Source organism: Manihot esculenta, chromosome 11 (genome assembly GCF_001659605.2).
Source record: "Manihot esculenta cultivar AM560-2 chromosome 11, M.esculenta_v8, whole genome shotgun sequence".
Lineage (NCBI taxonomy): Eukaryota > Viridiplantae > Streptophyta > Magnoliopsida > Malpighiales > Euphorbiaceae > Manihot > Manihot esculenta.
The window spans coordinates 7,044,955-7,060,438 of NC_035171.2; the positions used below are offsets into that span (position 1 = coordinate 7,044,955).

At 38.4% G+C, this 15,484-nt stretch overlaps 1 protein-coding gene across 2 annotated transcripts; it reads left to right on the plus strand.

The window, feature by feature from the left end:
* Nucleotides 1–2,529: 2,529 nt before the first annotated feature.
* Nucleotides 2,530–6,296, plus strand: LOC110626822 (signal recognition particle 54 kDa protein 2). Of its 2 annotated transcripts, none has more exons than XM_021772937.2 (9): nt 2,530–2,868; nt 2,950–3,049; nt 3,169–3,322; nt 3,465–3,615; nt 3,725–3,873; nt 4,470–4,570; nt 4,674–4,831; nt 4,996–5,110; nt 5,558–6,296. In XM_021772937.2, exons 1-9 carry the CDS (start codon nt 2,638–2,640, stop codon nt 5,884–5,886), a joined length of 1,488 nt encoding a protein of 495 aa, XP_021628629.1. In that variant the 5' UTR covers nt 2,530–2,637; the 3' UTR covers nt 5,887–6,296. The 2 variants fall into 2 exon arrangements, with proteins under 2 accessions (XP_021628629.1, XP_021628630.1); XM_021772938.2 differs by having other exon boundaries at nt 2,726–2,868; nt 2,945–3,049.
* Nucleotides 6,297–15,484: the final 9,188 nt, after the last annotated feature.

Below are 15,484 nucleotides of genomic sequence, written 5' to 3' on the forward strand. Positions count from 1 at the left end.
GTTGCCCCCGAAAAGAGACTTTCGTCTCTGTCTGGCACTTTCGGCCGCCGAAGGTGCCGCCGAACCTAGCTGAGTTTCGTCTCTGTCCAGGACTTTCGGCCGCCGAAGGTGCCGCCGAAAGTGCCCTGTTCAGCCATTTCATGCATATTTTCTGTGATATTTTCAGGATGTTTTAGGGGGTTTTTGGGGAGTAGTTTAGAGTTATGTTCTAGTATGTTTGGTCCCTCATTTGAGTCCACCTGTGTAGGTTCGGACCCGAGGAACCGAGGACCCCAGCAGTGAGTTCAGCTGCGGTGTTGTCAGAGTCAGCCAGAGGTGAGTGGAACTAAACTGAATCTTTTAAATTAAATGTTTTATCATGTTTCATGCATCATGATTATGCAATAGGATGATTGCATTAGTTTTCACGAATATGCCGCATTGCATAAATTGTTGTTGATGTGGGTGAATGTTGGATGACCCAATTAGTCCAAGACAGGAAGACCAGGACCCCATGCTACGGCCTGGCACAGAGTAAGAAAGACCAGGCCCCAGTCTACAGGCCTGGCACAGAGTAAGGCACGGTTATGGGACTCGAAGACCAGGAGCCCAGAGGAGGCCCTGGAAAATGGTAAGTAATGTATGTTATGACAGGAAGACCAGGCCCCATTCTACAGGCCTGGCACAGAGTTAACTTGGACTATTTGGTGACAAGTTCACCCAACCCTTATGTGAATTGTCTGTGTTATGATGCATTCCATTTGAGCATAGTGTTAATGTGTTTTACTAGCTCTACTCACTGGGCTTTTAGCTCACCCCTCTCCCTTTACCCCCAGGCTTGCAGGTACAGTATAGTGCGGGAGTCCGGATAGAGTAAAGAAGTTATGCCTTTGTAATAGCTAGTAATGGACATGATCAAAATTGTAATGTAAAAGTACAGTATAGTTATGTAATGAGTTTTATGGATGTTAGTATGTGCTTGACCATAGATTGTTGTATCCCTTTTATACATGATCTTAGAGATTCATATGATGTTTATGTAAACCAGCTCAACACAGGTTATGTTACCCCCTTGAGGGCACTGATGAGATCCCACAGAGGGATCAATGTTATATTCATGTTTATGTACAGGTTGAGTTTGGTTGATGAGTATGCAAAGGAAAGTTTTAATTTTTATGCTTATTGTTGATCATGTATGGGATGATACAGGTTTAAAGGTATTATGTTAGGCTTGCTACGGGTCCCGGCGGCCTTAAGTCGACCCGGATCCTAGCGCCGGTAACGGTCCGATTTTCGGGTCGTTACAGGGGGCAACTTCGGCAGCCGAAAGGCCTGCCTCCCCAGCCATGTTCGGCGGCCGAAAGTGCCTTCGGCTGCCGAACCTGGTTTCTGCCAAAGGGCAAAAACTTGGCTCCTTTGTGCATTTTCGCCTCCAAACTCACAAATCATGCATACCACTCAACCAAAACATGCATACAAGCTCCTAGGGGCCTCAAAACATCAAATACCCCAACTACAACACTTCAAACATACTCAAACATGCCACATTGCTCAAAAATCACATAAAACCTAACATTTGCTTAAAAACTCATACAACCCTATACATGCCATTCTACCCCATAAAATCACTTAAAACTTACTTAAAACATATAAGGAGCTTAAGATCGGCCCTTACCTCTTGAAGATCGAGAGGAAGACGACCCAAACTTGGAGATCCACGAAAATGAGCTCCTGAATTCCCAAAGCTCCAAAACTTGGTTTAAATGCTCAAAACTTGCAATGTGAGTTTAAAACTCAAGAAAAATGGAAGAGGTTTGGAGGAAGAACACAAGAGTTGCCAAAGGAAGGTCGGAAGCTTGCTGTGGCCGAAAATGGGAGAAAGCTCGCCCATTTCGGCTAAGTGCCCCATTTATAGGTGGCTGGCCAGGCCACGTTCGGGGGCCGAATGTGCCTCCGCATCCATGCAATGTTCGGCGGCCGAACTTGACTTTCGGCGGCCGAACCTGGACTGCCCTCACTCATGCTTTCGGGGGCCTAACGTGCCTCCAAAACGCATGCATGTTCGGCGGCCGAACTTGACTTTCGGCGGCCGAACCTGGGTTTCCTCCAATGCTATTTTCATGCAAAAACTCATTTAGTTTCATACTTTAAAACCATTAAAAACATGAAAACATTTTATGAAAGCATGGTTCTACCCTTCTAGAGGTCTCCGACATCCGAGATTCCACCGGACGGTAGGAATTCCGATACCGGAGTCTAGCCGGGTATTACACTTTTGCCCAAGAAAAGGAATGAACACCTAGTAGAGAAAAATCTCCCATGAGCTTTGCGCACTAGCTTGTCTTTATAAAGTTGGTTTTACATTTTAATATGTAGAATTTTATATAAAAATGGTTATGAATTTTAATTTTCTTGAAGTTATTAGATTCATATTTAAATATAATTATCCATTAATATCAGGATTTTTTAAAGTAAAATATTTTTCTCACCCGCACCTTCTCCCGTCATAATACGACTTGGCGTTTACATGGTCTTTCCCAGATATCATAGAAAAGCACTTCTTCCTCTCTCTTATTATCTACCAATTTCATAAAAATCTAACCCCCAATTTCTCTCCCAGAAACCCTAACTGTGAGAATTTTGTAAAAATCATCGAAAATGGTGTTGGCACAGCTAGGAGGGAGCATATCCCGAGCAATCCAGCAGATGAGCAATGCCACAATCATCGATGAGAAGGTTTTAAATGAGTGCCTCAACGAGATCACCCGTGCGCTTCTTCAATCCGATGTCCAATTCAAGCTTGTCCGCGACATGCAGACTAATATCAAGAAAATTGTCAATCTTGATGATCTCGCTGCTGGTCATAACAAACGGAGGATCATCCAGCAGGTAATTCCAATTTCATGTGAAACCCAATTCTTAAATTTCGATTTCTATTATTAATCGGGGAATTTTATTGGATTAGTGCAGGCAATATTTAACGAGCTATGCAAAATTTTGGATCCGGGGAAGCCATCTTTTACTCCGAAGAAAGGGAAAACAAGTGTTGTTATGTTTGTTGGTTTACAAGGTATGGTTGCTGGCTCTTTATTTCTGATCATGCTAATTCATAGAGAACTGGAGTGAAAGCGTTTACCATTGGAAGAGTTTTACTTATCCGCCCTATTCTGTCTTGTAACAACTTTTCAGGGTCTGGGAAAACTACTACATGTACTAAATATGCATATTATCATCAGAAAAAAGGTTGGAAACCTGCTCTAGTATGTGCTGATACATTCAGAGCTGGTGCTTTTGATCAGCTAAAACAGAATGCCACCAAAGCTAAGATTCCATTTTATGGAAGGTGCTTATTTGCTTGAATTTCTTCTTTTGTTGTGATATAAAACCTTGACGGAGATGCAGTTGTAATCAAGTTTTAAATCATAAATTTAGTAGATTTTATTTGCATTTTTTTAATTTCAAATGTTTTTGGCTTTTGCACACAGTTATACGGAATCAGATCCTGTGAAGATTGCAGTAGAAGGGGTGGAGAGATTCAAAAAGGAAAATTGTGATCTTATAATTGTTGATACCAGTGGGCGCCATAAACAGGAAGCTGCTCTTTTTGAAGAAATGCGCCAAGTCTCTGAAGCAACGGTATTTTCTGGTCTTTCATGCTCCCATGTAATCATATTGATATCTATAGGCATTTTGGGTGCTAAAATGTTTTTTTTTTTTTCCTTTTCTTTTTTTTCTTCCATTCCAGAAACCGGATCTTGTTATTTTTGTTATGGATAGCAGTATTGGTCAAGCTGCATTTGATCAAGCTCAAGCATTTAAGCAAAGTGTTGCAGTTGGAGCTGTGATTGTTACCAAAATGGATGGTCATGCAAAGGGAGGTGGTGCTCTTAGTGCGTAAGTTTTCATGTGATTATTGTAACTCTTTCACCAATTTTTTCAATTGGTTTAAATGCTTTGTCAAAGAGCATAAATTAGTTCCCAAATTTGATATTCCTGAAGCTCCAATACTTTAAAACCCTTTTGTTATCATGTTTTTTGAATGCTCTTGCAGTGACGCACATGTACAGAAAAAAAAAAACTACATTATTCATTAAATTTGGGTCAGACCTAACTCACCCTAAAAGCTAGATCAAGGAGGAGGAATGCCTATGGCCCGTATAAGGGGCACATTACCCTTTTCCACAACCGATGTGGGATTCAACACACCTCCTCACGCCCATAGTTTTACCTGTGCGTGACATATTTATAGGAGGCCCAACATCGGATGGAGGGGCTCTAACACCATGTTAAATTTGGGACAGGTCTAACTCACTCCAAAAGCTAGCTCAAGGGGAGGAGTGTCTGTGGCCCGTATAAAGGGCACATTACCCCTTTCCACAACCGATGTGGATTCAACACTATTTAACAATTAATAATGACAAAGTTCTATAAATCAATGTTTTGTCTTGTTTTGTGATAATACTGATTTGTATTTTGCATGAGTTTTACAGTGTTGCAGCAACAAAGAGCCCTGTTATATTTATTGGAACAGGAGAGCATATGGATGAGTTTGAAGTTTTTGATGTTAAACCTTTTGTTAGTCGCCTTTTAGGTACCTCCTATCCTACAGTTTTGACTTTGCTTGGGTGGTGTGCTAACTTGATTTGATATCGAAATTGGTGTGAGTAATAATTTAAAAACAATCTTTCCTCTAGGAATGGGTGATTTATCTGGATTCATGGACAAAATTCATGAGGTTGTTCCTATGGATCAACAGCCTGAGCTTCTGCAAAAACTCTCAGAAGGGAACTTTACCTTGAGGATTATGTATGAGCAGTTTCAGAACATTCTGAAAATGGGTCCCATTGGCCAGGTTCTCATCCTTTTTTTTTTCCTATTAGATTGAACCTAGATTTATTCTGCCTGTGGTAAAGTTGCAAACAGTTATATATATAATAGAAAAAATTGACGCTGATATTATTAGCAATCGGTGACCTACAGTGTTTCTGTTGAAAATAACCTGGGTGTTTGTTTTAGGTATTTTCAATGCTTCCAGGATTTAGTGCTGAATTAATGCCAAAAGGTCGTGAGAAAGAAAGCCAGGCGAAGATTAAGCGTTATATGACTATGATGGATTCGATGACAAATGAAGGCAAGTCAAGTGTTTTATATTTATGTTTTGCACCCTTTTGGATAAGGAATATACACATTTTTGTTAATAGTGTTGAATCCCACGTCGATTGTGGAAAGGGATAATGTGTCCCTTATATGAGCCATAGGCACTCCTCCTTTTGAGCTAGCTTTTGGAAGCTAGTTTTTGGGGTTAGTTAGACCTGACTCAAATTTAACATGGTATTATAGTCTCCCTTTCTGATGTTTGGCCTCCTATAAATGTGTCACGCACCAGTAAAATTCTGGGCATGAGGTTTGTGTTGAATCCCACATCGGTTGTAGAAAGGGGTAATGTGCCCCTTATATGAGCCATAGGCACTCCTCCCCCTTGAACTAGCTTTTGGGGTGAGTTAGACCTGACTCAAATTGAACAAATAGAAATAGGAACTGCTAGTTTGTTTTTAAGCATTATGTGCTTGTGTTGCAGAGTTAGATAGTTCTAATCCAAAGCTGATGAATGAGTCCCGTATTATGAGGATAGCACGAGGTTCTGGCCGCCAAGTTAGAGAAGTAATGGAAATGTTGGAAGAGTACAAGCGTCTAGCCAAAATCTGGAGCAAAATGAAGGGACTTAAGATTCCTAAGAAGGGTGAAATGAGTGCTTTATCCAGAAATATGAATGCACAACACATGAGCAAAGTCCTCCCGCCACAGATGCTGAAGCAAATTGGTGGAATGGGTGGCTTGCAAAATTTAATGAAGCAAATGGGTTCTACCAAAGATATGATGGGGATGTTCGGAGGTGGGGACAAATAGGTATGATTGGAACTGCATGATGACCTGAATCGGATTCCAATTAAGCATAGCGTGAAGAGCACATGGAAGAGGCATACGAGCAAAACAAATCTACTCACTATGTAGTAGCCTAGATAAATTCTCAAGCGCTGATGCATGTGGCCTTTTTCCCCCGGCACAGCAATTCTAATTTTTCGTAAACTTTGCCTATACTGCACATTTTGGGTTGAAAAGGGAGTAAATATCAGAGAAGAAAGTATGAAAAACTGTAGGAAATTGAGGTTTTAGACTATAAAACATAAATAATTTTATTTTTTTTTATCATTGTTCAAACAGATGTATATATTGTTTAGAAATTTGCGGCGTTGGAACGTTGAGAATTTGCAATTACATCTTCTATTCAATGATATTTGCTCAGGGGATTTCCACAACCGTACAGTTCATTTTATCTGGTAGAAATTTTGTATGTTGAGAGCATTAATGGCCATTAAAGGAAACCTTAATGGTTTAGATTGAACAGTAACAACAGTGGCCGGTCGATGCATGAGATCTTGTAATGACAGAATCTTGGGAATCAACATCACAAGATTATAAACGTTCTGAATTTTTGCTAAATTATAAACGTTTGTTCAGTGCTTATCTTGCTCGGTTCTCAAATTGTTCAGTTATTGTAAGAAGTGCAAGCAGTTTGAATCAAACGAGCCTTAATCCAGAATTTGATGGTGGGCTTTGCTTATTATAACGAGAATCCCTTATTTTCTGTAGTTCGATCCCTTACCTCGAGAAATTAAATAATAAAGCTGCAATACCACGTGACTAGCTTTTTAGAGTTCACTTACTTATTTCTAGAATATATATTTTTTATTTATGTCTAATTTCTCCACCATCTCACCCTTTTAGATGACATGTTTTTTTCTTAATTTTATGTTGCGAAGATCTTTCAATATTATTCATATTGAGTTTGCTAAATTTTGAATATTGCTCATATTTTGATTTTGAATTTGTTGAACTCTTATATGTTGATTTTAGATTCTATATGTTGAGTTTATCGATTTGAATTTTCAATTGGTGACTGAACATTTTGCTGTGTTTTTTTTTTTTTTTTTTTAATGGGAGTTCTCTCTTATTTCGTCAGAGAAAAAAAAAATTGCTACTCATAGAGTCGGAATATACGCATGAGAGAGATGATGAACAAACTTGGGTCAGGGAGACTGTAACTAAAAAGGGCAAAGAAAGAGTGTCTAGGCAATTTCATTTTCAATAGTGGAAATTCTATGGTTTATTTTTATTAACAACAAAATTAAATAAAATAGTTAATGAAAGCTTTAATACCTATAATATTAAAATATATTTTTTATACAAATTAAAATTAATAAAAATAATTGCATACTCTAATTTAGTTCAATAGTCAAAAGCATATAACTCATTTAGTAAATTCAAATTGAGTTCTTACCTCATGATAACCGTTGGGTTTCACTATCCCAGCACGAGGTCAGGCCCGCGAGAGCAATATTGATCCAAGGCCTATGAAGCCTTTCTGATGGGCCGGATTGGTTTCTCCAGCTCTGACCCAGTCTTGCCAAGTGGATTGAATCACTCATAAATCCCAATTTGCTCCCCACGAGCTCGACCTTGAAAAGTGACAAGATTTTGCAGGTCCAGTCACTTCACAGCCCTGTCTATACGCATGCCGAGGGAAATTAAATGGCCGTTTGACACTGGGCAGACGTCTGACACTTTTGTATATATGAGCCTGTATGACAGAGACATATGTCACTGTAGCTGTGAGGCCGTTAGGCACCACTAACAGACAAAGGAAAAAAAATAAAGGGAGGAAAGCACATTTCTCACACTCAAGCTTACACACATACTAAAAACTCTATTATCTGGATTTCAAAACATCATCCCTTAATTGTCTATTTTATTTTATTTTTGAATCAAAATGAGAGCTCAGCTCATATTATTAATATCAAAGGATAATGCGTCGTATAAGAATAAAGGAGGGCATACCCCCCAATCAAAATCAGACAAAGAACCAGCCGCCCTTGCAACTGTATGAGCAACTTGATTCGCTGATCTCCTAATAAAAGCAAACGAAACATACTGCAGCTCATGAAGAAAGTCTTACAATCATTAATCATCAACTCAAAATATGAAGAATCAGAGTGTGGAGAATTCAAAGCGTTAACAACCAGCTCACAATCTGTCTCCACACAAACCGAAAAATAATTTTTAGACTTCAACCAACTCAATGCCTCCCTAAAACATAACACTTCACCCAATAGAGGATCCATTAAACCAGGCACGACCATAAGTTGACCTTCACAACAGTACCCCAATGAATTTCGGACCACCATACCCAACCCATATGAACCATTAGTCTGTACTGAAATGTCTATATTGCATTTATAATGTCCAAGGGGAGGAGGTTGTCAACCTACTGCAGCTAGTGGTTTTGTATGAGAATCTGAAACTCGAAAATGTAACCGAGCGAGCTGCCATTCTTCCAACCCTGCTCTAGCCCTATTAACCACGTAAATAGGCTGCTGAAAAATCTGATTCCACACAACATCATTACGGTGTGTCCACAAGCTCCATATCAACATAAAAACCTCTTCACGTTGAGACATAGGCAAAGAAGTAAGAACATAAGACAACATAGTGTTGAGAGAAGAAAAGGATACCCAACCTAAATTTGACAGCAACCAATAAGATCTTGCAAAAGAGCAACCATAGAGAACATGAAAGTCTGTTTCCAGACCAATACCACAAACAAGACAACACTCATCAATATCCATATGACGAACTCGAAGATTATGTTTACACTCATCAATTGTCTATTTAAATTGCCTAAAGAAGATATTAATGAAAACGGCCGAGTTTAATATGATATAATTAAATGGCTAAGACATTAAATTAAATCTTAAAAAATATGTTCAAATCTCATGTCTATATTCTCAGTTATTTATTCCTCTTTTTTTAATATAAAATTTTGCAAGATTTTAATTAATTTTTTTTCTTTTTTAACTTTTTTTTTAATTAATTCAATTTGTTTGACTTGAAAATTTTTCATTTTTAAAAAAATAAAATTTTTGTATGATTATGCAAGAATTCATTTAAAATTTTTTTTACAAATTGAATCATATCAAACAAGGAATTAAAAGAAAAAAAATTAAATAATTTCGAATTAAAGTTTGAGATTATTTATTGAAATGTTCTTATTTGAACTCTTTCTACTCTCTTCACCTTTCTGACAAAATCTACTGGTTTCAATAAGTGATATCAATGAGTGCCTAAAGTGCTTAGTGTACTCGGTTGATTTCTCCACCCCTTAGTCTTCTTAAATAGGTTTTAAATATTAGGTGGCATGGTAAAAAAAAAGTTACAGACCGCAGCAAGCCTTTTGAAAAAGAAAAATTAATATATGGTTAACGTTAATTTTTTTTAATCTTTATTAGTTATTTTCTGTTCAGATTTTTTAAATTTTATTTTATTATCGATTATTGAGTTAAGTCATGTTCACTATAGTGGCACTATTTTCTCATTTTTATTTTATTATTTTTTTAGTAATATTTATTTAAAAGGCACTGAATCTTTATTGTAGAGTACTGAAGTGTAAAGCAGATTAAACTATCAGATATATTGCAATTTCTAAATAAAGTTGTCAGTTCCTAAATCCAGTTTGCTAGTTTCAGTTAACTATAATTTTTAGCTATCTGATATGTTATCTAATTTCAGTATCGCCCAAATTTAGATAACTAATTTTATCCTCTATTTTCTGTGATCGTCTATCCCCTTTCCCCAACAAAAGTGGTATACATCTGAGCCTAGTTCGTTCAAAATATTAGGCGTTAACTCATGGCATCAAACGGCAACACTGTGGGTATTTCTCAACTGACAATTCCTATTTTCAAAAGTGAAAACTTTGAATTCTGGAGTATCAAGATGAGAACTTTGTTTAAGTCTCAAGATTTGTGGGACTTGGTTGAGAAAGGATATCCTGACCTAGATGAAAAGATCAGGTTGAAGGAAAATAAGAAGAAGGATTTCAAAGCATAATTCTTTATTCAGTAAGCTGTGCACAAGTCAGTTTTTTCAAAAACTGCAGTAGCAACTACTGCTAAAAGTGCTTGGACGACCTTGCAGATGGCGTACCAAGGCACTTCTAAGATAATCATGATTAAATTTCAATTCCTTCGTCGTGATTTCGAAACCTTGCAAATGAAGAGTAGAGAGACGGTGCAAGATTTTCTCTCAAGAGTAGCTACACTTGTTAATCAAATGAGGTCTCATAGAGAAGAAATCTCATATCAAACTATTGTTGCAAAGGTATTAAGGAGTTTAACCCTAAAGTTTGATCATGTTGTGGCAGCCATTGAAGAGTCTAAAGACTTGGCCACATACTCATTTGATGAATTGATGGGATCCTTGCAATCTCATGAAATGAGATTATACAGATTAGATGAAAAGAATGAAGAGAAAGCCTTTCATGTAAAAGGTGAAGCAGCTGGCAGAGGACGTGAAAAAGGAGGATACAGAGGCAGAGGAAATCGTGGTAGAGGCAATGGGCAAAGAAATGAGCAGCATTAATAAAGAATAGAGAATCAGGGAACTAGTAGAAGCAGTATTCAATGCTATTACTGCAAAAAATATGGCCATATAAAAGCCAATTACTGGAAATGAAATCAGTAAGCTAATTATGCAGAAGAGGAAAAGGAGGCCAAGTTGTTCATGGCTTATGAATACAACAGAATAACTTTAGGTGATATTTAGTTTTTGGACAGTGGATGCTCTAATTACATGACCGACATAAAGTCATTGTTCAAAGAGCTTGATGAGTCATACAAGTTGACAGTGAGGCTTGCAAAGACATCGTAACAATTAAAAATAGCAACGGTAATGTAAAACTCCTGCACAATATCTATTTCATTCCAAGTTTAACAAAGAATTTATTGAGTATTGGGCAATTTATGGATTGTGGATATTCTATTGTATTTGATGATGAGTCATGTGAAATTAGAGATAAAAAATCAGATCAAATTTTAGTCACTATTTCCATGTCTAAAAATAAGTTGTTTTCTCTTGAAGTTTCTAGTATTGAGAATCATGCTCTTGTTGTCAAAGAGAGTAGTGAATCCATATTGTGGTATTTACGGTATGAACATCTGTATGTAAAGGGTCTTCAGTTGTTGAGTAAAAAATATATAGTTTTTAGGTTACCTAGAATAGAGTCTCTAGATTTGTGTGACGGGTGTATTTATGGAAAACAGTGTAAAAAATTATTTTTTATGGAAAAGTCTAGAAGAGAAACTGAATCTCTTAAGCTTATGCATGCTGACTTATGTGGTCCCATGAAAACGCAGTCTTTTGGTGGGAGTAGATATTTTTTTATTGTTCACAGATGATTTCAGTCGCATGAGCTGGGTGTATTTTCTGTAATCCAAGTAAGAAACTTTTATGATTTTCAAAAAATTCAAGGTATTTGTTGAGAAGCAAAGTGCAAAGTGTAAAAACACTTCGAATCGATAAAGGAGGAGAGTTTGTGTCCCATGAATTTAATCAATTTTTTGAAGATGAAGACATCCATAGAGAATTAATAGTTTCATATACGCCAGAGCAAAATGGAGTGGCTGAGCGAAAGAATCGCACGGTGGTGAAAATGGCAAAAAGTTTGTTAAAGGCCAAGGGGTTACCAAATGTTTTTTGGGCAGAAAGTGTTGCAACTGCTGTTTACTTACTGAATTTATCATCAACAAAAATTGTTTTGAACAAAACACCATTTGAAACTTTGAGTGGTAGAAGACCCTCGGTGAGCCATTTGAAAATTTTTTGTTAGATTACCTATGCTTTGATTGATTCTCATAATCATGGTAAACTTGATGATAAATCAGCAAAATGTATTTTTATTGGCTATTGTGTTCAATCTAAAGCATATAGGTTGTATAATCCTATTAGTGGCAAAGTAATTGTGCGCAAGAATGTTGTCTTTAATGAAGAGCCAAGTTGGCCTTGGCAAGAAAATCCAGACAACATACGGATTGAAAGTTCAGTTGAAATACAGCAAGCTAATTCTCCACTTATTTAGATACAACAAGCTACTTTTCCAATTTTAGCAAGGTCATCTTCATATGAAGATGAAACTCTTCTAAGAAGATTCAGACCATTGGTTGGAATTTATGAGACTTCACAAGTATTTTTTGTAACTAATCCAACAACTTTTGAAGAAGCAGCGGAGAAAGAAGAGTGGCGCAATACTCTAAAAGATGAAATTGCAGCAATTCAAAGGAATGAATTTTGAAAATTGGTGGATCTTTTTAAAAACAAGAAAGCCACTGGTGTCAAATGGGTCTTTAGAATAAAGTTTCAAGTAGATGGCAACATTCAAAAATGAAAAGCACGACTTGTAGTAAAAGGCTATTCACGGTAACAAGGTGTGGATTACTATGATACCTTCTCTCCCGTTGCACTGTTTAAAACAGTGAGAACTCTTATAGACTTAGATGCTCAATTAAAATGGTCAATCTACCAATTTGATATTAAATCTGCATTCCTAAATGAAGAGCTAGAGGAGGAAGTGTATGAGTTTCAACATGAAAGTTTTGTTATTTGTGGAAAAGAAGAGCAAGTGTACAAGCTAAGAAATACATTGTATGGGTTTAAGCAAGCACCCTGAGTATGGTACAACAAAATAAATTGCTATTTTCTGCAGAATGGTTTTGGACAAAGTAAGCTACTCTTTTGTAATACCCGGCTAGACTCCGATGTCGGAATTCCAACCTTCCGACGGAATCTCCATTGAAATCCGGAATCTCGGATGTCAAAACCTCCTAGAAAGATAAAATATGTTTTTACAAAATGTTTTTCATGGTTTTATTGATTGGTTTTGAGTTAAGGTTTTAAATTGAAAGAAAAATGTTTTTGAGGGATAAGCCCAGGTTCGACCGCCGAACCCCAGGTTCGACCGCCGAACCTCAGGTTCGACAGCCGAACCTCATGTTCGGCCGCCGAACATGGTGATGCTGCGAGAGCTCTCTTTCGGCCCCCGAAGGTGGTCTGGCCAGCCACCTATAAGAGGCCTTCAGTCCGAAAATGGGGGAGTTTCTCTCTCCATTTTCGAGCAAAGGTGAGTTCTTGCCCTTCCTTTGATGATTTTATATTTTTCCTTCAAATTTTTATGAGTTTTTCTCCTATTTGAAGCTTTAAAACTTGAATCCAAGATTTTTAAGTTTGGAGACCGTTTCTCCTCTACACCAAGCTTGGGATCACATCTACCTTCGATCTTCAAGAGGTAAGTGTAGATCCTTGCTCTTTATTATGTTTTAAGTAAGTTTTAAAAAGGCTTAAGGGTAAAAAATGCATGAAATGGCTAGATCTAAGGTTATAGGCTTTGAGTAGGGTTATTGATGAATGTATGCTTTCTTGTTGAGTTTGTGGTTGTTGTTGGGGTTTAGGCTAGTTTTTATACCCCTTATGCATGTTGGAGTGAGTATGCATGTTGTAGGAAGTTGAGAGTGAGGGTTTGAGAGTTTCGGGGTTGAAATGCATAAGGCAGAATCGAGTTCTGCCATTCTGGAGAACCCAGGTTCGGCCGCCGAAGTAGGGTTCGGCCGTCGAACCTGCATAGGAGGCAGCCTTTTGGCCGCCTAACATGCCCCCGAAAGCATGCACTTTCGAATCTGGAAAGGAGTTTCGGCCGCCGAACCCACCCCCGAAAGTCCCTAACTTTCGGATCTGTGGAGGACCTTCGGCAGCCGAACCTGCCCCTGAAGGACCCCGACTTTCGGATCTGTAGAGGACCTTCGGCTGCCGAACCTGCCGTCGAAAGTCCTCTACCCAGCCTTTCTTTGCTTGTTTTATATGCATGTTTTGTGATATTTAGGAGGTTTTTGGGGAGTTGTTTAGAGTATTGTTAGAGATGTGTTTGGTCCCTCACTTGAGTCCACCTGTGTAGGATCGGACCCGAGAGATCGTAGAGGCCAGCAGTGAGTCAGCTGCTACAGTTGTAGTCGAGCGTCAGCCAGAGATGAGTAGAACTAAACTAATCTATTGTTTTTAAGTAATCAAACTTTTGAGCATGTTCATGCATTACGAATGCCATATTTATAGGATGTCTGCATTAGAATTCACGAATATGATGCATTGCATAATTTATTGTTGATGTGGATAGATATTGGATGACCCACTAATCCTCGAGATGTTATGATATGATATGATACAGAAAGACCAGGGCTTGCCCATTCTATGCCCCTGGCACGATGTAAGGGAAAGACCAGGGCTTGCCCATTCTATGCCCCTAGCACAGTTGGATATGTTATGTTATGTTTAAGAGGAAGTCCTGAGGAGCTCCGTCGAGGGCCGGGCATTATTTGGAATATGTAGAGGGTTACTGGTGACAAGTCCATCCTTGATGTGTATTGTTTGTGATGTGACACATTTCATATGAGCATATGTTTATTAAACTGTTTTTTATGGTTCTGCTCACTAGGCTCTTGTAGCTTATCCCTTTCCCCTAACCCCAGGTTTGTAGGATTAGAGATAGAGCGGGAAGTCGGCTAGAGGCTGGTACCAGGGGTGAGCACTGTTCGGTCAGAACCGAAATAACCGACCGAACCGATTTGATTTAATAATTTGGTTCGGTTTTAAAATAAAATCGATTCGGTTCGGTTTTAATTTTTGAAAATTTCGGGTTGATCGGTTCGGTTCGGTTTTAGAGACAAAATAATTCGGTCGAACCGAACCGACCGAATCAGCCTTAAACGTTGCGTTTTATGATAGGGTTATATCACTTAACTTCGTCACTTTCCCAAGTTCCCATCCCGCTCCCGCATACAGGCAGCCACCTACCTACCTCCCTCTCTCTCAAACCTCAATCTCAGTTGAAGCACGCTGACGGCAGCGAGAGTCTCCTCACCTTTCTCGTCCCTTCTCCGTTCTCGTCCTTCAGTCCCGCAGCCACGGCCACCCACCCACCCAGTCGCCAGTCCCGCAGCCACCCACCCACGGACTCACCCACTCGCGAAAGCCAGCCAGAGTCTTTCTCTCCATCCTTCGCGTCTTCAGTCCCGCAGCCACGGCCATCCACCTACCCAGTGGGATATTCCCTTTCGCACTGCAGATTTTCAGAAGATGAACAAGCCCTTTACATTGTCATTGACTGTCGTTTTATCTTTGGTTCTGTTATTTGGAGAGGCGAAAACTATTGATCCTTACAAGGTAAATTCAATTGATTCCATTCTTTTGTTTTTCTAATGGTTTTAAAGAAAATTTGTTGCTGGTGTGGATTCTCATTGTTCACCATTCTCCTTTTGATGTATGTTTAAATCAATTTCTTCGCCTCCTAAATTTCCTCTACATTTGGGGGAAATTTTGAACTTTATATTTCCTGAGTAAAATTGTTGGCTTTTGATGTTCAGTTAAAGCTGATTGAATCTCATCTCGGCTTTTGCTCTGAAATTTGAAGCCTGTATATGAAGCAGATGATCTGTTAGTTTCAAATTTGTGAACAAAAGAATTTGCTTCGAAATTAAGCTAACTGAAAAGATCAAAAACCGATTTCGAACCGAACCGAATCGAACCAATTCGGTTCGGTTCGATTCGGTTTTATATCTTATTTGGTTCG